This window comes from Seriola aureovittata, chromosome 20, assembly GCF_021018895.1.
Source record: "Seriola aureovittata isolate HTS-2021-v1 ecotype China chromosome 20, ASM2101889v1, whole genome shotgun sequence".
Lineage (NCBI taxonomy): Eukaryota > Metazoa > Chordata > Actinopteri > Carangiformes > Carangidae > Seriola > Seriola aureovittata.
This window is the reverse complement of record NC_079383.1, coordinates 3001093-3027795: the sequence shown is the minus strand read 5'-3', so window position 1 is coordinate 3027795 and position 26703 is coordinate 3001093. Positions and strand designations below refer to the sequence as shown.

Sequence of the window (26703 nt, the reverse complement as noted above, 5' to 3'; positions counted from 1 at the left end):
GTGGAAGAAAAGTGTTTTTCCGCCCCCGTAGCCTTTACCTGGATGACGCTGCTTTGTCAGGTCTTGTTGAGATCACAGGCTGTGTGTCTTTGTGCCGGGTTATCACTGTAAGGCGGGCTGCGCCTGGAGCTGAATGCTCAGAGTTGTAAAGCATAATTGACTGGATGCCTCTGCTGGATAGGATGTGTGAGCAGACTCAAGGCCTGTGAGGAAATGTGGATATGGTAAAGTCTCTGTTGGCCGTCACAAGGTCGAGTCTAGGAAATCAGCAGAATGAGCTGTATGTGAGCCTCAGATAGGACCCAGCAGACTTATACCTCCTATATGTGTATACCACACATTTATCTATTTTTTAAAGTGTGACTATGGACCAAGACTACTAAAAAGACCAACTAAAACTTTGTTGACTCCTGTGGGGAAAATAGATTTTTACAGCAGCAAAAATGACAGAATAACCGCAGGAAGAGAATAATAATTAGAATTGAAAGTCTTTGTAAGAAGTGGAATATTTTGGATAAGATAATATGCAGATACAGATGTTATTAGTAATCTTGAGTGTTGTGGTCATACCAACAGTTATGGTGACATTTGACAATTAATAGTCGAGATTTGAGGACATGGTGACTTAGTGTTTGGTCTGCTGGTAACTGATATTAATGATGGACTAAATTAGACCGTCAACAATTAGTCTCTTCCATCTTGTAATAAACAGTCGATCATCTACTTCATGCTCTGCAGGTTGGAGAGTCGCATGTCAACGGACATCGGAGCGATCATGCAACTGCTGCAGAGACAGATGGCTCTGGTTCCTCCGGCCTACAGCGCCGTCTCCACACCACCTCAGGTAATAACAAGCTTATACACACACACACACACACACACACACACACACGGGGTATGGACGTAGAGGCATTGTGCTTGCTGTCACAGGGGTTCAAGTCCTTGTGACAGCAAGCATCTGTCACTGAGCAGGACCACGACTCTGAATCAGCAGGAGGGAGGATGAAGTTCTGTATTATTATTAGAGACGGACTCAGAACATGTAAAACAAAAGGCTCCACTTTGTGCAGACAAATAAGATGTCTCCTCTGCAGGCCTCGCCTTACCCTGGTCCCAGTCCAGGACCAGGTCCAGGAGAGAGGCTGGTTCAGCCTGTTACACCTGTGGAGACAGACACCCTGGCTTCTTTATCACAGGTGAATCACATGAAGTAATAAAATGATTGCTCTGGGTTCTGTGGAGCTCAGGTTTGGCTGACTGAATGCTGTCATTGGTCTCCAGTGATTATAAATTAGAAACACTGAATTGTAGACGTAATAAAACGAAGCACAGCTTATCTAGTGATTAATTATACAACAATGATTTATTGTGGAATTGTAAAATATGTATTCTCTGAGAAAAATGTACAAATTAAAGACATTTTTGCAATTTTTTAAAATGTTTGTCTTTGTATATGTTCGTCATGCTAGTTTATACAAATTCTGAACGATCTGAGACCTGGACCTCAAAGAAATTCATTTACATCTTAAACAGCAGTTTCACAGTAACAGGTGGTGACAGTTTTTGTTATATTCTTGTGAAGCACAGAGGACAACAGAGGACTTTTCATGTACGACATTTTACTTTGGGAATAGTGATTAGAAGAAAGAGCATCAGAGTAGTCGCTCACTCTGACCTCTCAGTTTCTTTCCCTGCAGATCTTGATGGATGGCCAGGACTTTCAGGAGTTCCCAGCCAAGCCTCTTGACTCTCTGCAGGCCCAGGACTCTTCTTTGATCAACACCAGCCAGGCTCAGCTCGCCCCCTCTAGACTGGACAGCCTGGGGCAGCATCTGGAGCTGGAGCTGGGACTGGGGACCGGGGCTGGGGTTCTTTCAGGGCCAGTAGTTGGGACAGGTTTAGGGTTGGAGTTAGGGAGTGGGGCAGCACCGGGCTCAAGCCTAGGAGCAGGGTTAGACTTTGGTTCAGAGGTCAGTAAGGTGGCTGGGGTTGCGCCAACAGCTGGAACAGGAGTGTCTCCCCTGGATCCTGAAACTCAAAGGAGGCTGTCCCTCCAAGAACCACAGACACCTCTGGACTCACGGACACCACAAAGACACAGCTCCGACCCAGGGGGGAGCTAAGGAAGAGGTGAAGGGGGAGGAGAGTGAGATAGGGGGAGGGATACAGAGCGAGAATGAATGAGTGTGATATTTTATCCTGCAGTTTCTCCTGGTTCATCCGGTCCACGAGACACTTTGGAGATCAGGAGGCACCTGCTGTACCTCCACCAAAACCCTTTAGGGCACCCAGCTACTGTATCTTCACCATCCACCTCTCTAGTAAGGACACACAGCTCAGAGCGAGTGAAGCCAAGGGGGCGGTCACGGAAAGAGTTGAGGCCTTTCTCCCCCCTCATCAAACAGCTGGAGCTTTCTGAACTCCACAACAACACAACCTTTAACCAAAACCACAGACAGAGCAGAGAGAAGCTCTGCCTCTTAACGAACACTGTCCGGGTCGACCCAGATCCGTCTGGTCTGGACCTCTCGGTCGTCCACTGAGGGTGACTCGACTTTACACGCTTAACGACTGCTGACCTGTAGAAGAATCCCTTTACTGCTGTATCCAGTGTTGGATGACTGACAAGAACAAGCAAAGACAACATCGGACAGAATAATGACGAAAAAGTAGCCATTACGTCTTGCACTGAAAATCCTACTGATATAATGATTATTCTATTCTATATGTCCGTGGCGCTTCCGATAAACTCACAAACTGGTTGGTAAATTGTAGTGTTAGCTGGCCTAACAGGAAACCTGCTGTCATTGGTTCCTCCCCCCTGATGTCCTGCCCCGAGAGGTGGAGCTACCCCCCCCCCCCCCCCCCCCCTTCCCAAGAGCACACTGGATTGGCTGGTTTGCACCTCAGGGGTGGGAACTGGAGGGTTAAAAGCCATGAATTTCCTCGATCAACATATCAGCTGCCCTATCATAAACGTACAGATTTGCTAGTGAGTGAAGAACATATGGCATGCTCAGGCCGTGTCACAAACAGGTAAACTGGCAAACTTACAGGTTTACCATGAGAACAGTGCACCAAACAGCTGACTAAATATTTAACCAAGCAGGAAATCCCAGCTTCCTAATTTCATGAGCTATGAGTTGTGACTTTTTAGAGAAGCAGAGAAGTTGTGTGTTCTTATCTGAGGTGATGAAGTCGGCAGCGACATGATACTGGCTGCTTTGATTTCTAAAACGGAGTCGAAGCACATGCATGAAGGAAAAATAGTTTTTCATAGTTGAATTTGCTACCTCAGATTTCATTGGTCCTTACGTTTTCTCACCTGAGCAAGCACCCGGAATGCTTTTACCTTGTACACAATTTGTCATGTTATACGTAAATATACAAGTTTGCCAGTTTACGATGACCAGCCGAATGCGCCATTATTCTATGTACAGTACAATATGCAAACACTGGCAAGAAGAGATGAGTGAGTGCGCTTTAATTATTATTATGCGTGTGATACGTTCAGGTCCAGAAGCTTTTTATGTGTGTTTGTCCTCGTATTGTCTTTGAGTCTGCAGAGCATGGCACAGTACATTCGCTTCACTCACTGTAGAAGGTCACCGTATTTCTAATGTTTTGGTTTGATTTATTTTTGCCCATGAACTGATTTGAACGGCTTGTTTAAACAGGCAAATGACAGATTCAGTGTTTGTGTTCTGAACCTAGACAGAACAAAAAAAAACCCTTTACAATGTAGGTTTAAAAATACACAAGGTCAACACTACAGCACCACATCTGGGAATACTTCACTTTAATCATTTCATTTTAATTGTATAGTCATTTCCCACAGATGCATGTCTGATGTCTGTCATGAACTGTCACTAACACAGATCCTGAGGTGTGAAGATTCTCACACACAGAGGGTGATTACGTCTAAAATTGTTTAATAAGAATTTTGTTGTGAATTTCCAAAAAGTTGTCGATGCTCAGGTTTTATTTTGCATAGTGCAGAAATTGTTTTGGGTCTGACTGCTACTGGTTATTAACTTAGTAGTGAATGATATGATTTGCTTTGTTTATAAATGCTCCTTTGACTTCAGCCCTAATGGAACTGGTCAGTGAGAGGATGGAGATGAGGTTGGTTCCTTTTGAATTAAATAGTATGAGGAGAATAGGATTCTTTGTAAAATAAGAATTACTTCATATGAAAAAAAAGGTCCTGGAATTAATTTTTGATTTAATATTTCAATATTAAAAAGGTGCATGACCATCCCATGCATTTAGAGAGAGCATTCCCCCTTGGATTCATAGCAAGGTGATGCACACATTTCAAAAGGTGGTGGTGCTCCAAGGTGCTGCCACTGTTAAGAAGGTGAAGTTGCACAGTGTAGAGTTCCCCTAGATACCTCAGGACAGGTGGAAATGTACAGAGTAATAACAGGAGCAGGTGCAATGATGCCCCCCAGACAGTGGAGGGTGTTTTTCTGCATAAATGGCAAACTTCCACAGATTCTTTTTTTAGTTTTGAGTTCTCAAGATGAAGGAAAATATTTAAAAAAAACCTATGCCATCTTCAAATTGTCTTCCCTGAAACAAAATTGTACAAATTGACCCTTTCCTGTACCACGCACCGAAGAGTCATGACAGAGGAGGGAACGCCTGTTGAAGTACAATAGTCCCTTAAACAGTTAAGACTTGTAGCAGCTTAACCACATCTGTTAATGTTTTAGCACTTTATTTTATTTTTAGTGCAGATGTTTAATAAAGACTCAGGAACGTGTTATTGATGCCATGGGGTTCATTTTCCTTCGTCTCAGAACTCAAAACCAACCAATCAGAAAGAGAAGGAGCAACATCCTGAACCTTTATTTTGGTGGAATTCCCCTTTAATGCAGAATTGTGAAGATTGTATTTTGCTGCTTGTTGGTCTAAGCTATTTAATTTATTTATTTGGTTGTTGGATTATTTAGTTTGTCTGTGAATTGTACCTACTATGATTTCTCACTCTGTGTTAATGAACAGCTCGTTTGGTGGAGTAAGGTTTGCTGTGTAATCATGTTCCCACGTTCCTTTGTTCATAATCCTGACATTTACACTTAATATTTATTCAATATTTATGGGTATAAGTGCTCGATGGGCAGTACACATTATTACTGTAATCATTATTAATAACTCTGATCAAACTTATCAATTCCCGAATGCAGACATTGGAGAATGAACCCCATCGTCATCGTCAGTGTCTTTGCCTGTGCAGTAATTGGACTTTGTGGTTGTATGCACACAGCTCATGTCACGCTTTGTAAAGGGGCACTTTAGTATTGAACCAAAGCAAATGAACGCTGTAACAAATGATCATTGGAACCATTTTAAATTCATGTATTTAAGTAAAAAAAAAAAAAAAAAAAATTAATGTTATCTGAAATCTATGATCTGACTTAAACTGAAGTTGTAAACGCAGCTGGATTCTATGTGATATTTTGACAGTCACTTAGTGGTCATAGATTGAAAGACCTGACAGTTATTGTTAAGGTGAGGGTGAATCAGATGAACGGTGATTCAGCATGTTTACTGTGCTGTTGTTTGAATGTGGTTACGAGTCCCTAGAATCCCTGGTTTCATCGTTCTGCAGTTAAAATGTGAGCGAATTCATCGTGGACGTCCAAAGCTGATAAGCTGGCACTGACCAAATCTACTTAGTTCCTGTCACGACTAAACCCTGCCTGCTTGTTGTTGTGTTTTATTTTGGTTTACTTCACTTACACACATCACTATCAGTTAATTTTCACCAGCAGTCCCTGCCGTCGTCACCAGGAACAAGGTCCCGTAATAAAAACACTCTCGACTACAAATATCCAGTAAACACACAGTGACGCTGGTGTTACATGAAACAGTTGCAGTGCTGAGGTACTGATTATCTCTTCGCCATCTCACGTACTGTAGCCAGTGTTTCTTTTTGTTGGTGTTCAATAACAGTCACCTAGTGGCCTGAACTGTATCTTTACATTCAGAACTATGACCTCAAAACTAGAATGTGGTTGTCGCCGACTCTTCTTCTTTGACCTTGTATGTGACAGTACACCGTAGTGGAATATTCAATGCTAGAGAATACATTTATGTAATGCATAGTGCATATTATAACAGTAGAGGGTGCACTTTGAAAAAAATAAAAATAATTTAAAAAATCCATGGGAGGGGCAGGGGGAGTGGGAGGGGGAGGGGGGGTGTTTAAGGAGGCTAGATTACTTTTCCCCTTTGAATTTTGACACACACATACAGACATAAAAACTCTGCTTACACTCACACCTGCACACACACACACACACACACACACACACACCTCCCTTAATGGCTCTTCCATACTGAGCTTTTTTCAGCTCTATTCAACTTTCTATGAGTCCCGACTGACTCGGGTTCTGTATTTGTAGATATTTTGAGCACTTGGGGAGGGGGGGGGGTGTTTGGTACCGTTTACACAACACTGGATCTGCTGTCACTCCTTGCCTGTACATACCAACTTCTACTACTTGTAAAGGAATCAAACTCTTTGGCACTCGTATAGCCAGCACTATGCAGAAACTGAAACATTTCTTTGGCATGCTTTGAAATGCAGAATACTATAGAGGAAAATATAATAAATACAAAATTAAAGTCTGCTCTAATTTCTTATTAAAATAATCACCTTATTGAAAAAAAAAGATGTTGATAAAGCTGAAAATGGATATGATGATGATGGTGAGGATGATTATAAGTGATGAGGATGATGAAGCTAAAGACTTTTAATATAGTGCACATTTTTACTTGCATGCTGCACTGAAAATCATCCAGCAATGAGAAGTTTTTGACGTGCAAAGCAGCTGATTTTCGCTGTATGCTTGCAAACTGTGTGTAGAGTGAAACACTGAATTCTTCCGGGTTACGGGAGAGTCAAATTTATATATATAAATATATATATATATATATATAATACTACTTCCAGGTCATGGAAGAGATGGGTACTGAATAGCTGCAAATATAGAGATCCTAGATGATACAATATTATATTGTATATTTGTATCTTTGGTTGCGAACCACTGTAATAGGAAGATGCATGTGTGGCAGTCCTGAGCAGAACTATGAACTGTTGCCCAGATATCAAAGAGCACTTGATTTACCTTATTTGGGTTCCTCAGAAGTTAAATCAAGCGCCTCTAAAATATTATACATTCTGCTTTTGCCCAGCTACACTCTGAAGAATGACTATTCTCAGCACGTGAGTGCAGTTTGGGACCAAATCCCACGGTCTTTTCACTGCAGGGGGTGTTAAAGGTTTAACACATTGTGCTGAAAAGCACTGAGTTCTGTGATGTCCCCAGAAACCTCTCACAAATGTCTTGAAAATAGTCAATCTTTTTATAAGTGTATTCTCTATGGCAGAACCTGGAATAGTGAGTTATACCCCATTGATTTATAACACTGGGCTGTCTGATGGAGCAGCTCTAGAAGCTCATTATACATTATTCATATCAAATGTTGAAGAAAGGTAGACGGGGAAATGGTGAAGCTCTAGGTTCTGATTGTGTGATAGCATTATCAATGGTTGAACTTTATAAAATTTCAAAATATTTCTTTCAATAAACGTCTTTGAAAGCAAACTGATTACTGACTGATTCTCGTGATATTTAATGGGACTGTTGTCTGAAAGAAACATTTTTCATGTTTTTGTTTTTTTTAATGAGAAAAGAGCCATAATTTTCCTGTGGCGTAAATCCATACTGGACTTTTAAAACTCATAAAATTACCACATTAAACAATTCATCTTAATATGATATTTCTGCATGGCGGTCAAGTCAAGTCAACTTTAAAGAATATTAGCTCAGACTGTGTGTTGGCATTTACTCAACCTAAAGGTTCGGAAGCAAAACAACGCCACTGGGATCTCCCTGCTTTTGACCGAGCCCTCTGACTTTCAGACAAACAGTTCAAACAATCACTTTAAACAAACGCTCTAGCCCTTTTTTATATACAGTCTGTGCTCTAGCCATGGGGCCCCTGAGCCGCTTAGGCCCCTGTTTGTGTGCCTGTGTCCTTTTGGTAATCCCACTGCAGCAGGGATTCAGTAAAAATAATGAGAACAAGGATATCCGTCCAGCTGCAACAAAAAACAATTTTCAGCCCTAAGACACAGCCATGCCATAAAGTATATTTTCCATGCATCATATACCACACTACACTACGCAAATGCAAATCCAGCAAGCAGAAAGGGACACACAGAACCTGTAGGCTGTAAATGCTGTTTGCCGCTGTTGCCACAAGGTGTCACTATAAACCTAAATTATGTCATATCGAACTATTTTGAAATTAAAGCTTTTTATTATTCTTTCCCTCCAATGTCCTTTATTGGGAAATTCACCATCAGTGGGGGGAAGGTTGGCGACTGAAGTGTGAGACTGAGACACAGGGATCTGTTCACTGTATTAGTTATACTAAATAATCTATAGTAAATATAGTAAATAATCTGTATGTGCAGTAAATCACCTGCATTTGTTCATAATCATACTTATAATCACATTCACAAACTTTATTATGATTTGTTTTATATGTTTATATCAGAAGAAGCGACACACACTTCATTTTATTCCTAGACAAACACAGATTGATGATCGCAGTGCATTTATTTATTTATACCTGGTCCATGTGTAACACACGTGAAGGTACTGGATGATTTATTCTTTCCGGCTGGAGTCTCGTCTTTAAACCGTAAACGCTGTCATCCCGGTGACATTTCAGTGATCTAGGCGGTATCAGGGCGTTTTCCTGTGCCATGGCCGTATCCAGAGCGCGTCCCCCCCGGCGATTGGACCGGCACCGTCCCGTAAAAGGAGTCAAACTTCTCCATTGTACGTACAAGGTGTCTGTCAAAAGTGCACGTAGTGACGACGAAGGGCCTGCGCAGGATTTGAACGCTACAATTGGCCAATATCCCTGTCGCTCAGAAGTTATCTCGAATCTAACTGGATAAAACAAGAGCCATTCAGCGCCCTCGATTTGTGATTGGCGCAGGGTTTTTTGCGGGGAGGAGCACGTTAGTTTGCAGCCAGCGGAGTTGCACTGTTGGGTGGGCGGATCGTAGCGGTGACAGCGACGCTCGGAGACTCCCGACAAACTGTCAAAAAGCAGACAACTAACGGTGAGTCCGGCTCCTATACGAACACGGTGTTTGTTTCTCAGTGTGGGTGAAGGTGAGCTGTCCGCAGGGGGAGCGGGGTGAGTGCGGAAGCAGCCGGACGCTTCGTAGCAGTGAAATGACGGTGATTTTGGATGAGTGATCTCACAGCACACATCACAGCGACGGTGCACTGGTGTAGGATGATGCTGCCTTCAGGTGCTCCTCGGAAACTCTTACTTTATTTTAGAAGGAGCGGGCCGAGTGCGCAGTAGCAATGTAGACTGCTTTCCCTTTTTATGAACCGTCAGCCATACACTTCTGATTTTCAGCTGTCGTGAACGCAGCAGTGCCAACTTTCTCTCCCCCCGTCATATTCACCACAAAGGTGGGTCGTTCACGTGCAGCTGAACACGGTGGTTCCGTTATGCCCAACAGTACTTGAGGCAGCATGAGTGCGCACTGTCACAGCAGACAGGAGGAAAGTTATGCAAGCTAGCTCGAGTCTCTCTCTCTCTGTGTGTGTGTGTAGTGTGTGTGTGTGTGTGTGTAGGTGTGTGTAGGTGTGTGTGTGTGTGTGTGTGTGTGTGTGTGTGTGTGTGTGTGTGTGTGTGTGTGTGTGTGTGTGTGTGTGTGAGAGACCTGTCCATTCATTTACAGTGTCTGTTACTTGTGTTGCACTATGTTTAGATTACATAGCTGGTGCAGTGAGGTGTTGACCTCCATGGATACTCGACAGTATAATGACATCAGCATTACTGGTCAGTAGCAGACAGTTGCTGGTGACAAATCAAAGCTGACGAGCCACAGAGATCATTTCCTCTTATCTACAGTCACTGTTGTTTTAGCTGATATCTCATCATCGGCAGCTTGTGATGTTGTTGATACACAAAGATAAACCCTTCACTCATTCACTCTGCTCAGTTCCCTCTGTGTAGCTGCAACCATGTGTAAATATGTGGCGTTGATACTTGGGTGGGGTCATATTGTTGAAATACTGTTATACACTTGTAAACCTGTAAATATTACGCAATCCAACACATGAACTGTCCCATAAATTCTGTCTTTACAAAGAGAAGTTTTGATTGACACTGTCAGAGAGGTATTAATCTAACTGTATGTTGTTGTTGTTTGCAGTTATAAACATGAGGAGGTCAGAATATAAAGATCTCAATATGATGGAGTCCAGTACAACACCGTCACAAACTACAACCTCAGTAATAAACATAGAGTTGAATTAATACATTCGTGACCATGTCAGTCAAAACTGATCATATTATCTCTATAATTTTTTTGGTTTAGCTGTTGAATTGGATTTTCTCTTAGATTATATTTGTAATATTTGTATGTCAGTCTTCATCATTGGATGATGTTTGCGTAGTTGTACATGAGTCAGTTATGATGGAGATTGCTTGAATCAACCAAGTAAATTCTGTTCTGTTTTGATATTGATTGCATGAAACAAAACAAAATTTTATGTATTGGACAAAACTTTGAACAATGAGGTTTTGAGTTTTTAATTCCAGCACAGAATTATTAATTTGGACAACATGATTAGATTGTATCAACCCAAACGCATGATTCTTCTTAATGTTATAGATTATCATCCAGCCTTAAATGCTACCCAAAAAACTTCTCTACTGTCAGTAGAGATCTGTTTCTGTAGGTTTTCCACATTGATTGAAGAATATTGATTTACAGACTTTCTCTCTGCTTCGTGTTAATGACTGTTGACACCTGCACTGGAACATTATGGTAGATTTTGCCACAGAAATTGATGATATAAAGAGGAATCAAAGCAGAGAGGATTGTTCCTCTCCCTCTCTTCCTCCCTCCCTCCCTGTCTCCCTTCTTCTATCCAGATTACTCTCCAATCCTCCACAGCCAGATTACTGAGTGGGAAATAAGAGGTGGGACTGATCTAATGCCCTGAATTCATTATGGACATGATCCAATCACATCCCTTAAATGTCCCGTCGCTTGTTGCTGTAAGCCAGCCAAAGTGATCAGGTATTAGGCCTGAGGGGTGGACAGTTATCAAACAGGTCAGAGGGGTCAGTCAGTGTCGTACTGACTTCTTCCTGAGCTGGTGAAGTGAACAGCTACAATATCTCTGCATCACGATTTACAGAGATGAAAGAGTGTTTTGCTGAAATTTCACCTGAAATTTGTGTTTGCCTTTGACTGGGTGTCTCTCAGCCGCCCTGCTGTCTTTAGAGAGAAAACACAAAGCTGTGCAAGAACAGAGAGTGAGTTCTGTCTTCTCTATGTCTTCAGAAACATTTGTCAAAGTGGAAAGGTCTTTGTACCAGAGGCTCTTATTTTGAAGGATACATATATCAGCTCATATAACTGTGACAGCCCAGTGTTTGTTCGTGTTAAGTGAAGCACACAGCTACGTAGATTTCATTTGCCCATACGTTTTCCGAGTAGGAAGTGCAGTTTTATGGCGCTGCGTCTTTTTCGTCCTCTGTCCAGTGTGGCTCTGTAAGGTGGAGGCAGTTGTGTTACTTTGGATGCAAACTCAGAAGCTTGTGCTGTTGAAACTCCTGTTGAGATCTTGAAAAGCATTTACTTCAGCCATAAATCCTGCAGCAGGAGGTGCCACTCCACCGGTGAAAACGCCAAAAAAAGACGACCATCTGTTTTATCCCCTTACTATTTTATAAATACGCCAGCTCAGCTCTTCACACTCTGCTACAGCACAACTGTCTCATTGTGCTGAACTTTTACCAGTGTTTCCTGAGCAGGCCCACTTTAATGCTCAGCAGCTTCTTGCCAATATCAAATACCACTCTCAGTACTTTTATAGTTGTGGATAGTTTTGGATTTTGGGGAAAGAACCTGAAGTGTTCTGTCTACTCTGCAAAAGTCAAATCAGACTTAACAATAGCCGGCTGAATCTTACATAAATGCTGGTTTAACATTGACAGTACGATGTTGCTGATTGTAAGTGGACAAAAGTCAACAGAACCTGTGTTTGCATGAAATTCAGTAAAGCTGTATTTTGACCAAAATGTCCAGCAATGTAACAAAGGAAAAAATGGACAATTCAGCATGTTTGCCAGAATCTCATGTTGGACATTAACGTGTAAAAGTTTAGTGGATGGAGCACAGTTGTAGAGTTGGTGTAATGGTTGGTCTTTTGGTTGCTGCTAGAAACTAAAAGTGAACGACAATACAGCCTTGAACCCTGTAGCTGTATTCGGCTCCAATGACATTTGCAGCAGAAGGTCATTCTTGTGGCGAAAGTCTTTGAACTTTAGTGTCCGTGCAGCAGCAGTCAGACTGTCGGATCAAACATGTTTTCAGAATAATTTTGTGCATGAGTGTAGATTGATATTTATACTGACCAAGCGTGTGGAGCCACAAGAGGCACAGCATGCAGTCTTGAACTACAGTATTTAGTTTAGAAGTAATTCATATTTACTGTCTTTAGGTGATTACCATAGACAGTAGATAAAGGTGGACGTAGCTCTGTGAGGTCTCCCACAGTATTCTAAAGAGCAGTTTAGAAGCTCAGAGTGAGCTCGTCCACCATCGCCATCTTGGCAGTGTTTGACTCCGCCCCTAACTCCTGGCTGATCCAAAAATGGGCAAAGAGGTGGTGCACGTGTGGAGCAAACACTTTGGTGTGTGCTGGTTTGAGGCAAGCATACACTCACTCACCTGTCATTCAAAGAGGCCACGCCCTCAATTATACGTAAATTTAAACCTTTATAAAATGTGAACAGGTGAATTAAACTGGTGTCATGAAGGAGGAAATTAGCGCGATAATAATGTGATAATAATGTTCCACAGTGAAGCAGTTCATATAAGGTAGAATGAAAGTCAATGAAAGTCTTTCATAAAAATGCTCTTTTCACTAAAAAGTCTATTGTTCATGGATCTTTATATTTATACTCTATCACTGCTCATGTATGATGAGGAAAATATGTGTTTTAAATCTGCATAATCACTGGGTTGGTCACAGTTTCGTCTTCCGTACCACAGTATTTCAGCAGGATGATCATATGCAGGAAGATGACACAGACCAGATGTTTGTATCCTGGTTTTAATTTTTCTTTGGGAAAATATTATTAATGGTCTTTTTTTTTCTTTTTTTTTCTCCTTTTTTGGATGATGTTCTCTTTAGATAAATAATCTGAGCAGTCATGGTCATTTCCCTTCCAGGAAGCCCCAAGTAGGGAAATAAAAAAAAAAAAGAAAAAATTTGTTCAGACAGTGGAGATCCCACACAAAACGAATAATTTATTTTCACTATAATTCATCCATCAGTAACACAGTGACAGAATGTGGGAATGTTTTTGTCATGGGTTTCAAACACTTTACGTTCTAAAACGTCTAAAAGCAAAAATCTGATCAGATGGAGGTTCGTGGTCTAATTTGTGTGACCATTGATTTAGATGACATCACTGGACCCCTAGAGCTTTCAAAATAAAATAAAATAAAATAAAAGGAAAAATGAAATTTAAAAAAAAAAGAAGAAAAGAAAATCTGCTACGAAACATAGTTGAATATTCAGGTGATGCCGTCTGATGTCACTGATGACCTCACAGTTTATGTGACATCATTATTTCTGAGGATTCTTAATTCATTTGTGTGAGTTTAGGGTCCTTGATGTGAAAAAGTTTAGAGGAATAGGAAAGAGGAATGAATAATGGAAGGAAGGGCTGAGTCAGGAAGCAAACACCATAGTAGGAGGAGAAGGAAGGAAGGAAGGGAGGAAGTATTTAAATGAACAGACAGGTTCCTAGAGTTTCTGACTCAGAGATCCTGAATTCCTCACAGCCTGTGGAATGTCATTGGACTGGATCTGATCTGGTCTTTTTGCTCCCCACCCACACTCTCTCCTCCCGTCTGCTCATCGTCCCTGAGCATCACAAATCATCTTCAAATACTGAGAAGGTCCTTCTGTAATCATGTGACCTTGTATGTTGAGGCGTGTTTCACAAGTCGGGGCTGTCCTGACTATAGCAGGATCCTCTCTTCAAGGTCACCAGGCTGCTTCATCCCTCCTCTGTCTAGGAGTCAGGAAGCAGAGGAAATCCATCATCCATGTGTGAGCAGTTTAGTCTGAGACCACATTATTATCCTTACATAATAATGCTCCCACAGTTTTACCTATAAGCTACTCATGAACATAATAAGTTGTAAGTTCACTTTTCTTTTTTTTGACAGGACAGGTTTTCTTCAGCAGTTCATGAATAATTCATGAATCATTTTCAGACATCATCCCATTTAGTGACTCCACAGCTGCTGTCTGCTCATTAGACTGAATGGACACACACTTTCAGAGCGTCTCCCTCAGAGGGAAACATGGTGCGCACATGAATTATTTGTTTATAGAATGAAAAATAAGAGTTTGGGAGTTCGCCTGCAAAAGTAATTTTTATTATCAATGAATCTGTTGATTATGCTCTTGATTAATCAGTTAGTTATTTGGTCTATAAAGAGTGTAGACATTTAAGTTTTATTGCCTATTTGTCACAAGTCTGAACCAAGTCTGGGTCAACAGCTGCAGTGAGATGGAGATGGTAAAATGCTTTGGACAGGTAGAATCGGGAGACTTAGAGCTTCCAAACAATGTCTAATTTGTTAAGGTTGTGTAAAGACTGAGGCCGGTACACGACCAAAACACACCTGAAGTAGCACTACGAAGGCTAAAGCTTCCCACAGGTGGGTCACATTCCGACCAACTGCAACTAACAATTATTTTTAAAATCGATTAATCTGCTGATTATTTTCTCGATTCAGTGTTGAGTCTCTAAAACGTCTAAACTCCTTCTTGAAGCATCAGTGGCAAGACAACATGAGAGGTTGGACAAGTACTCAGTAATATCATTTATCAATGTTCAGTGGTGATATGATTATGGATAACATTATTATTTATTTATAAGTCCACTGTTCAAATGAATGATTATTATTTGATTATTTTGATTTATTTTCCATGCTGTGTATGTGAAAAATAGGAAATCTAACCACATGTTGTGTTCAGGCCTGTTAGACAGATGATCAGCTGTGTTCTTACTGAGGTCACTGAAGGTTAACTGTATAGGACTGGCTGACATGTGATCCGTGAGAGCATGTGCACAGGGCAGCTCGATCCGGGAAAAGCATTTATAATCAGAAGTGATCAATACTCAGCAACACAGTGGTAATTAGCTCCAGTGATGCCAGTAATGCTTTCCATCAGCAGTGACTCTACAGTGGATCTGTGAATCATTTTATGTTGTTTACTGTAAGATCAATAAGGCTGTAAAAACCTGGGAGTCTAACTGTTTTACAGAAGTTTTCATTCCCTGAACTTGATGAGCAGATTTTCCCACCAAAGCATCAGTTAAAGCTCAAACAGTTCCTTTGGTCTTTTCTCCTCTGTTGTCAGAAGTGTGCAATTAATAAAGATATATTTATGCTCTGAGTGTTCAGCCAGGTCTGTTGGCAGACAAGCTTGTAGTTTAACAAATGGTCAGGTCGTCACCAGTTGTTCACTTCTGTCCAAACCTCAAATGGTTCTCGTCAGGTTGTGCAGTTTGTCCTGCTCGTTGTCAAGTGATTTGTTGTCTCTTTATGCTGCGTGGGCTTGTTGTTGTTAAGACTCACGGCCGAGTGAAGTTATGACCAGTCATTGTTGCAGTGATATACCAAAAATAACTTCCATCAGGTATAAGTTCAGAGAGAAGAAACAGAACGAGCTCAGCTCTCTCATTTAGTGAATTATTTATCACCGGTTATTGATTTGATCTGAAGTCATATAGGAGTCATTACATGTTGTGGACTAATGCAGAGGTCTGTCCGCTAATGGAATGCAAAGCAATCTACGGCTGCAACTAACGATTATTTTTTTCGATTAATCAATTAACTGTTGAGTCTGTGTCTAGCTCAGTTTCCCAAAGGGACTTTTTCAAATCCTTTTTTCTGACTAACAGTCCAAAACCTGAATATATGTCCCATTAAAGAAACAGAGAAAAGCAGCAGATCCTGACATCTGAGAAGATGGAACCTGCAAATATTTGGTGCGTTTGTTGATAAATTAAGATTAATCTTTAATAATAGTATCATAACAATTATAAATTCATTTGGCTCGGTATCATTCAGACATTTTCAATATTGGTTCTGATAGCGATACCTTGACTTTGATACCGACTCTGAGCGATACTTTTTTTTTTAATACAAATTTCATTAAATCCATTTTTTACAAAAAGAAAATTGCAATACACATTACAGTACAAATTAAAGTTTTACTTTTATGCACTCAAACGTGTTCAAGTGAAAAAACAGCCAATCACCAGCATTATTGGATCTTGGTCCAAGCATGCTGCATGCTGATTGGCTCGCTGATGCTGAAGAGATTTACTCATTTATTCTTTAGGTAGCAAATTTGGTATCAAATGACAAGCCATTGATACCCAGCCCTATAAATTGATTAATTAAATAGAATAAATTGTCCTCATCAGACTTTAGTATGTATCTTAGACCTACAGCTCACCGGCTGTATCGTAAACAAGCATTGGGTAGATGAAATGAACAAACTTATATGGTCATAAATAAGGTAATGAACCAGCACCCAGCTGATTTTGGATGAATGCTTTCTGCTTAAAATATAAAATCCAGTCCAGTTAAGTCAATAAAACTCTACTCCCTTCTGTTATCATGTCAATACAACAACCCAGTCACACAAGAAAGTGGCACTGCAACATTTATCTGCGATAAATCAAACACAAAGATGTTTGATTCTAGAAGCTTGGAGACATGGTGTCTACTGTCAGGGATTGTTAGCTGGTGATTTAATCGCTAACACACCAGCCAACCAGGAACATCCTATAGCTAGTAAGTTAATAGCTCCCCAGGCTTCTTTATCTCTTCTCTGTAATGTGTGGATCCTCCCATCTGCCATGCTTTTGGGGATTGTATATCATTTAATTCAATTAAGTTCTATCGAAGGCAGCAAGAAAACTCTCAGAGCTAACAGGCTTGCAAATGGTTTTTGCTAATTATCAGTTAGCAAGACTGTTAGCTCAGCCACTAATGGGACATTGAGTTAATGGTTTATTCTCTGGCAGCGGACTTTAAATAAAACTGGATGATATGACAGAGCCAATGAGAGCTTCGTTCATTTTGATTTAATTATTTTTTGGGGCTTTTTGTGCCTTTAATGGACAGGACAGTAGAGAGACAGGAAATGGGGAGGCAGAGAGAGGGGGAATGACACGCAGGAAGGGGCCGTCCGAAGCGGGAGTCGAACCGGGGGCCAGCTGCAGCGAGGACTGTAGCCTCTATATATGGGGCGCCTGCGTAACCCACTGTGCGACGCCCCAGCTTCGTTCATTTTGGACCATCAAAATGGTGAAAGGTGCAAATCAGCAGGTCAAAGTCCACCGAATATGACGTAAACCTAAGAGTGAATCCACTGATTGAAGCTGTTGAAGTGGATTGATCCGAATAAAATTTCACTATTTTAAATGCAGATGTGACCAGGCATTAGATATAACGTATTCTCAGGTCATCGTGTCCTCGAACCAACACATTCTGACCTCTGACCGTCACATAAACCCACTTAGTGTCTGAATTCACATTAAACACACACTCATCAGATTCTTCAGCATGTGTTAACATGTTTTATACTTAATGTGTCAGGGTGAAAGACGAACATGTTGAAGCAACAATCAGCTCCAGTGAGTAATCCCCAAATGATTTGTTATCCAGAGTCAGAGTTCTGCAAATGTCACGTTTCTGCTTTAGAGAGTGTGTGCAGAGATCATGAATATTATTAGGTGTGGCTTTGTAAATCTACAAAGTATACAAATGGGTGACAAATGACAAACTATTTGACAGATTCCTTTCAGTTAAATCCAATAATCAATTCATTGAAATGTTACAGCGACCCATCAGTCGTTAAAATGCTTTGTTGATTTGTCATGAGGATCTCTGATCGCGCTTCTCATACGAAGCCAAACGAACACAGATGTCTCCATTAGTCTGTGTGAACACGTACATAGATTTGTAATTTGTGTGTGTGTGATTGTGTGTGTGTGTGTGTGTGTGTGTGTGTGTGTGTGTGTCTGTCTGTGTGTGTGTGTGTGTGGAGCTGCAGGGGTGGAGTCTGAGATTGCGTGACAGCAGCAGATTGAATGAATGAAATGATGGAGGGATAGAGGGCAGAGAGGAAGAATGGGATGGTACAGAGTGAACCGGTCGCTGTAATCCCCCTCACAACGGTAGCAGCTGGACCAGTGTGTCAGCAACCGGGCTTTACTACTGCCAATCAGCCCTGCTGGGAATTATACAGCAGGGTGGAGAGATGGATGTTACACGGACGGATGGATGGATAGGTAGATGGAGGGATATGGTCAGGTGTGTTTTAGACGAGGGGAGGCAGAGAATCGGTGTGAGTGAACGATACAAGCCTTTCACATTCACTGCTGGTTTATACTTTCAGTTCTTTCATTAGCTTTAAAATGGAAATCTGTTGTTGATTTTGGCTGAATTATCTTTCAATTTAACTGCACTTAATATTGAAAAGGCCTTAAAACACGCAGCAGTGCATCATTGGACATTTTGTGAGGGGTAAGACATAACAGAAATGGTGTAATCCGAGCTTAATGCCTGATTCAAAGAATCCGCCAGGGACCCAGCTCATATGTCATCAGCAGCACAAAATACGAAGAAAAGCACAGCCAAAGGAAATGCTTGAAAAAAACATGAGACGACAGTGAAGCGCAGAGACACTGCAGACCAGGAGATAAGCTGCACTTCCTGTCGGTACAAGAAAAAACTGAAATTAATGTATGTGCAGAAATAATCAACTGAGCAGGTTCTTGGTTGTATTCTTCTTCTTACTCTTTGACCACACTCACAGCAGAATAATCATTAGTGTCAGCTGCTAGGTTGACGTTACATGTGTGAGCAGGTCGGCATATTTTCCAGCTCTGTGACAGAAAGAGGCGTGTGCTGCTGCTTTGACACTTGTTCAGAGGTTGTCAGGGATTCTGCATGTTACACTTTGTTCCTCTGAACTCCACGTGGAAATGTGGAAAATGAGTTGCGCTGTGGATAGGGCCGAACGATGAGCAAAAATGTATGTATGTGTATTGCGATTATTGCAATGAGTCATGATTTTAGTGGGAATGGTAATTTTTGCATTTTATATTCACTGAAGAAAAATATAGAAATGATGATGATGCGATTTTTGCTGGGATCTGCACCAAACAAGCATGTTCCCTTACATCTGGAGAATATGATTTGTAGGTAGAGGCGTTTCTTTAGCACCATAATGCTTCATTTATAGTCTGTTGTGACACATTTGACCTTTTTCAAAAAATCGCAGCTTCTGCGATTTTGATAATGCACTTGGGCAAATTACAGTTTTCAATTATATTTTGTTGATATCTTTGCATGATACAGCTTGTATTCCCCATGGCTCTTACCCCGACACTAACCCCTGACAGATAGCTGATAACAAACTGATAGGAAAGACTCTGCTTTGGCCTCTGCTGTAGTAACGAAAAATCAACTTATCAGTGTGAGAAAAAGGAGCTGCAGCAGCGTTGCGTGTGATGTTCTCTGTGAGAGTCATATTCTGGATGTGCAGGGCTGCCACGAACAGGTGTGGTGCTAGGACACAGCATAGCACACCTTAGTGGAATGTACATGTAGGGCTTGGTATCAGACTTCAGTACCTTGGTAACATTTGAATGAGTATAAATGGAGATGTGGCTCATGGAAAATATAATAAAGAACTCAAATAGCTGTGAACAGGCAGCAGGAATGTGAAGCATCTAAAGTTCATGGTGAGGTTCATGAGTAACAGAGCAGAGAATCACTTTTTCTGTCATATAGAATCCACTATTGTGTTGGACCAGCAGACCAAGCTGCAGCAGTGAATACCCCCTGACATGTCCCAGCCGTGGATGTGTGTGTGTGTCCACTACCTGTGTGTGACAGTGTTTGTTTTGGGATTAGATTCTGACCTGTGTGTGTGTGTGTGTTTGTGCGTGTGCATGTCTCTGTGCGTGTGTTTGTGCATGTGCGTGTGTGTGTGTGTGTGTGTGTGTCTCTGTGCGTGTGTGTGTGTCTGTTCTGCTTTGCATTCCATTGCGATGCGTAAAGCCTCGTTCTGCAACAATAGGGCATAGTTCCCAAAGAAATACTGTGTCTGTGTGTTTCGGAGTGTGTAGGCGAGAGCATGGGGACATAGAGGGAATTCATTCAGCCACCGAAGCTGTGTGTCCAAAAGAGGTGAAGGAGGAGAGAACGAGCAGGGGAAGGAGGAGGGTGTGGACATGGCTACCTGTCTGTCTGTCTGCCTGCCTGTCTGTCTGTCTGTCTGTCTCTCTCTGCCAATAATGAGAATAATGGGATACAGCAAGTGCTGAATTATACAAACATGTCCTGAGAGCCCTGTGTAATTCTATTAGGACTAGAAGACAGCTGTGTCATAAACACATACACACACACACACACACACACACACGCACGCACGCACGCACGCACACACACGCACACACACAGTCAAACACTAGCCCTTTCACTTTGCACTCAAACAGGCCCACTGTGAGTTCCATCAAGGCACTGTGTGGATGTGAGAGCAGCATGACACACACACACACACACACACACACACACACACACACACACATACACGCATACACGTACGTACAGGGCACACATATTAACATTACCTAAAGTGGAGCTCTGTGAATAGAGCCAAACATCAAAGACACACTGGCTGTTAGGAGCAGATCAGGAAGGCACTCACTGATCCACAACACACACACATCTCTCCCTTTCCATTTCTGTGCTGCTTCCATTCATTGCATTTGTATGAGTAAACACGGATTTAACTATAGTTTAAAAAATATACTGTTTGAATTACAGTCTGTGCATTTGCTCTGAATAAATATACTCTGAAGAGAATTTGAAGAATTTAGTTCTTGGCTTTCACTTCGCTCTGCGAACGTATGTGGATGATAAACACAGAGCAGTTTGTATTCAGGTAGTGCAGTATCATGCAAACCAAAGTGATGTCATATTGAATAATGCCATCTGTATTTCCAAACACTACATCTTGCAACTTGTGATTCCATCTGAGCCGGCCAGTCCAGGAAACGCAGGCATGAATTTGACAGTCAGACAAGTTTAAAATAGAGCAAGGACTGAATATCGGAAGGAGTGAAGTGTAGTGACCGTACCTTAAAGGTGCCCTGTGCAGTTTTACTGTAAACAAGCAGCTTTAAGGTTTTAGTTACTTAGTCAGGAATTTTAATTGTCCACATTTTTAAGAAAAACATCAAGACATCAGCAAACAAAATGACATGTCATTAAATGTAATGTAAACATAACGCGGGGGGGATCTGCGTTCACTCTGCTGTGTGGTGGCTCTGCTCTTACTACAGTTGAGATGCTGGGTCCTTTCACTGTCAGCTGTGGTTTACAAACAAGGAAATGTAGCTCGCGTTTCAGACTTCTGGCAAGTCATGATGGACAGATTCTGTGTTTCCAGTCCTCCCCCAACATCCAAACAACCAACAAAATAATTATTCCTTTAAAGGGTGAAGCTTGTGCCTTTTTCCCCAGGGGATGTTTTCCCATTGAATTTTGTGTATGTGTGTATACACATATTAAAAACCCTTGTATTGTTTTAGTTACGGAACAGTTTTGGTAATGAAATAGCTTCCTACTCTTTCTACTCTTTTCAGTTTTTGTCATCTCTTCATGACCGTTCAACAAAAAGACGTATACTCTGTGAACTATTATTATTTCTCTGTCGCCTGTATTGTTTTTCTCATCCTTCACTCGTCTTCACTCCATCGTTCACATGTATCTTCACCCACAACTCCCTCCTTTCCCCTGTCAGCCTCTCCCACTGCTGAACACCATCTCTCTCCTCCATCAGAAGATCGATGGAGCTTGTTTACTCATTCTGCCTCCTCTCCTCCTCTTCTCTTTCTCTCCTTTCCCATTGGCTGGTTTGATAGACTTTGGAGGCTGTCATGGTTGTACATCACCACTAATTAGGAAAGCAGGCCGCTGTGTACTTTTCAAACACACACACACACACACACACACAGAATGTTGCACTAACAGCAAACATTAGCAGTGCTTTTGCCAGTTACACGGGAAAGCCCTCACAGAGTGGCACAGCCCCCGCATGATTCATCTGCATATGACAAACCATTCATTATGCACTACATGTGGGATATCGTGCAGAAGAGCTCTGCTGTTACATAATGATCTTGCCCATATGGCAGAGGCACACATGCATGTACTCACTTCCTTTATCGTAAACACCTAAAACTGCATCACAGAGACCTGCAGGCCGTTTCTGCACCCTTAATGTAACGTTGTGACACACACACACACACTTCCAGGACTGTGTGTGCTCTTTGGTTCAGTGCGTCATCGGACTATTCTGTCCGTGCCTCATCTGATGCATCCGGAGGAAAGGATTGATGACAACATGAAAATTAAGGTTTCAATTTGTACCTCTGTGCTGTTGCGTCGTGACGGACCTGTAGAAATGCAGCTTGAAAAACATTTAATCAATATGAATCTTAGAGATAGTGTTGTGTTTACATGTCACTGACTTGTCATGTGAGTGAGTTGCTTTTTAACCTAAAAAGTCTCATTCCTTTTGATATCAACACTGATAATCATGTGACCAACACACTCCCTCTACTCACTGTCACTGTAAAACCATAACAGCATAATCTTATAAATCTTGTGGCATCATTTTATTTTAAAAAATCGCACAAGCATTAAAGTAACGTGTGTGTTGTATAGTGAGAGTTCAAATGTGTAGTTACAGTGCTGTGATTTCCAAAGGGATACTGCAGTGACTCCTACATTTCCCATCATCCAACTCAGTAGTAACTTTTGTTAGCTGCTCCCTGCCTCGTAAAAATCTGCAGGCCCCCACTTTTTAATGAATCACTCCATTAAAAAATCTTCATGCCCAAGCTGTGATAACACTGTTGACCTCATCAGGGGTTATTTTCCCAGACTCCTCCATTCCTCCAAATCCACAGATGACAGCTGTTTTCACAGTATGAGTAGCATAAGTAAATTAATCTTTATGTGTAAAATCAGTGAAGCGCCCCTTTGAATTAGGAAAAACTCACCATGTAGCTGTTTATATGAATACATACTATTTTATATATATATATATATATATGTATAGTACAGGCTGCAGAGTTCATACCCAGACATAGACTCTGAACCTGCAGGAATAAGTGCACAAAATGTAATATGGGATAGATGATTTCATATTATATTTTTACTATTGATTTCTGACCTGTTTCCCACATGTTTGCAAACACCTACTCAAGTGAAAAACAAGCACTCGGACACTGTTATTTAGCCCTCAGTCTGACTGACTTCTATGTATTTGTGATTGAGGTCATTATCCGGGACTGCAGGCCACACCATTATATCACTTACTGTCGTGCACCGCAGCAAGGATATTGATCACCCCATTTGGACAAAGTATTTGTGTTCCTAGCCTAGGGTCAACACGCACAGCTCTGTGTAGTAGGTGAGGAGCTGGAAAACGAGACCCTGACCTGACCAAGACCCCTCTGCTAAAGGTTCTGTCACTATTAATGGTCTGTTGGTGCAGATGGATGCATCAGACATGACGCCATGCACCATTTCTTCTATCATTCCTAAATGGGAGGAATCAAATGGGGGCCACAGGCCTCTATAAACTATGACAGAATGCAGACGGCACACAGCTTGACCTTTTTTAAACTTCCTGTTTAATTATCCCTGAGAGCATCATTCACCTTGTGTGTGTGTGGGGGTGTGTGTCTGTGTGTATGTGTCTGTGTGTGTGTGTGTGTGTGTATGTGCTTCGGGCTTCACTGCATTTCTAACTCTTAAAAACACACACAGTCTGGCTGCCATCACTTTTTTATGTAACAAGCTTCCAAAAATGTGTGTGTCCTCTCTGCTCTCTGCTCTGACCCCTTTTATGCAGTATGAATATTTTATCAGTGGATCGCCCAACACATTCCCCTCTGAATGTGTGTGTTTGTTCAAGCAAATATAAAAAGTCTGAGAGCAAAGTTCACAGGGAGCATAATTTAACCGAGCAGTTCTGTCTGCAACTCTTGTCCCTTTCTGTCATCTCCATGTGTAGAAGCAACACTGGTCGTGGTTGTGCATCCAATTGATAGTCAAATGCACAAGAGTTTATTCACATTCATTCAAGCTTGAGCTCTTTGCATCGAATAGGAACAGAAGTCAGGACCTATATTTTTCCATGGCATCAAGGAAGCATTAAAAAGACATTAAAGAAAGTTTCTGTCTTGGCTAATGGCTAATGTTGATATCAGCAACAACAGTTTTTCCATGTATTCTGAATGAATTCTGCATGTGTTGTGTTTTGTTGCTCCATCCTGTGCCACAATGTCACTTTTGGCTCCTGATTTTGATTTAGTTTTAGTCTGAGTCTTTTAATACTTTGTCATATTTTACTCATTTGATTATTGATTATTATAGTCCAGTTCCTGTTTTGTCTAATTTATGCATTTTTAAGAGCATCCTGAGGCTTCAGCAGTGACCAGTACGTACAGTATCTGTTACTTTCCTTCCAAGAATCAGTAACGTTAGCTAACATTCCTCACAGACACTTAACGCAACTGAGATGCAAGATATGCTGCATATTGGGTGAGGTCAAACAGCCACAGTGCATTCAGAAAGTCTTCAGACCCCTTCACCTTTTTCTCACATTTTGTTATGTTGCAGCCTCATGCTAAAATTATGTAAATTATTTTTTTCCTTCATCAGTCTTCACTCAATGCCCCACAATGAAATAGCGAAAACAGAATTTTTATTCAGAGCCTTTATTTGAAAATTAGTTCAGGTGCCTCCTATTGATTGTAGCATAAAGCTGCAACATAACTAAATGTGAATAAAATTGAGGGGGTCTGAATACTTTCTGAATGCACAGCAGTGTGTCATCTGCATTTATTATGTGAGAGTCTTTTGGCAGGAGCCTGTTTTACTAATCAGATTGATTGATTCTACAGATGCATGCAGGTAGTTGAGCTACAGTAATTCAGTAATTTGTCCTTTCAGAGTTTCGTTCAAAGTTTTGTTTAGCTTGACTATAATCTTGTCATAGTTGCTGGGCCATTATAAAGTCCTGTCTCAGGAGCAGGGACTTTTTGAGAGCAGGAACTATGCCCCGGGGCTAAAATTGGACTTAGTTTCCTGCTTTAAAAAACAGGAAAGTACCTGAGAGCAAAGTGCAACAGAAAAGGGCCATTAATTTCTTAGCTCTGCCACTTCACCTATTCACAGGAGCTGTGGACATTCATGCACACACACAGTGTCTGAACATAGTCGGTGAAGGAGGATCACTGACCTGCATGTGTACGCCTCCTGAGACTAATTACAATATAGTCTTTCTGTTTGTTGCACACATGCACACACACACACACACACACACACACACACACACACCTACCTCCCTGGGGCTTTAGGCCACTCCCTGCATTTGAAGAGAAACCACAGGCCTGTGGGCCCTGTCTCTCTGCGACTCTGTCTCTCTTATCGGGGTTTCATCAGCCATAGCACTCTTAGTTGTTGTAGAGCTTGATGGTGAACATACCCCCAGCTTCTCACATAAACAACTGTGTGTTACTCTGTTTGTGTTTGAGAGTGTTAGTATGTATTTTTTTGTAATAAGGTGTCAGAGATCATGTCTGAGTGTGAGTTATTGTTTATGGGCGTCTCTCTGTGGTTGGGTGTGTGAATGTGTGTATGTGTGTGTATGTGTGTGTGTGTGTGTGTGTGTGTGTGTGGGGTTAGGTGTGTCAGAGAGAATGTGCACACTAACATGCTGCTTTTATTTTTGTATCAGGAAAAATAATTAAATGTACAGCCTCATTTTAAATGCTGGATTATAGAAATCTCTGAATATTTATTGCATGTAAATACATCAAATATCAATATAGAGTTTCATTACAAAGTGAAACTTCCACGACATAATGTTTGTGTCTAAGGGAGTTATTACTGATATTTTGAGATTATAAAACTGTCACTTGCATATTTTAAGTAGTTTAGTTTTTAATAGCATATTTTAAATAGAGTCCTGATCTAAAAGACTGGTAAGAGTATTGAATATTATAAGTCCTAGTTGCAAAACCGGACTTTTTGGAAGCAGTTCCACATTGTTCTTGCAGGTTTTGCAGCTCTCTATAACAGTGAAAAGCTGCAAACATATGAGAAAGTGAATTTGCTGAAGGCTTAGGTGTGATCGCACAACAACAGAGTATGAGAATGTTTTAAACCAAAGACCTCAGTTCAAGACTAAAAGTAAAACTGGTTTTGTTTTTACTTGTTCTGAATAGCAACAGCTAACGTTACTTCGTTTTAACCAAGTGTAGTAAAAGTTTTAAAACTCACATTGAAAAAAACAAACATTTTGATGAGAATCTCTTAAATCTGAGTCATAGTTTACTTCTTTTTTTTTTTGACTTCTCGGCCAACTTGCATATCCAAGATTAAATATATAGGCCCTGTAATATATAGATAGTCCTTTTATGGGTCAAAACTCCTGCACATTT

General features: G+C 41.1%; 2 protein-coding genes across 11 annotated transcripts in view; both read left to right on the top strand.

Moving 5' to 3' along the window:
* The window catches only part of kcnh2b (potassium voltage-gated channel, subfamily H (eag-related), member 2b), a 222182-nt gene extending 214559 nt beyond the window's left edge, over positions 1-7623 (top strand). For 2 of the 3 annotated variants that reach the window (XM_056364252.1, XM_056364253.1), the window contains 3 exons: positions 739-844; positions 1095-1196; positions 1698-7623. In XM_056364252.1, coding sequence (XP_056220227.1) covers positions 739-844; positions 1095-1196; positions 1698-2123 — 634 coding nt within the window. In that variant the 3' untranslated portion in view covers positions 2124-7623. The remainder of the gene's footprint in view (positions 1-738; positions 845-1094; positions 1197-1697) is intronic. The other variant, XM_056364254.1, reaches the window with a different exon arrangement.
* Positions 7624-9030: 1407 nt separating this feature from the next.
* Positions 9031-26703, top strand: part of LOC130161342 (microtubule-associated protein 4) — a 115195-nt gene continuing 97522 nt past the window's right edge. For all 8 annotated transcript variants that reach the window (XM_056364575.1, XM_056364579.1, XM_056364576.1 and 5 more), the window contains exon 1: positions 9031-9154. The gene's annotated coding sequence lies outside the window, so the exon portion shown is untranslated. The remainder of the gene's footprint in view (positions 9155-26703) is intronic.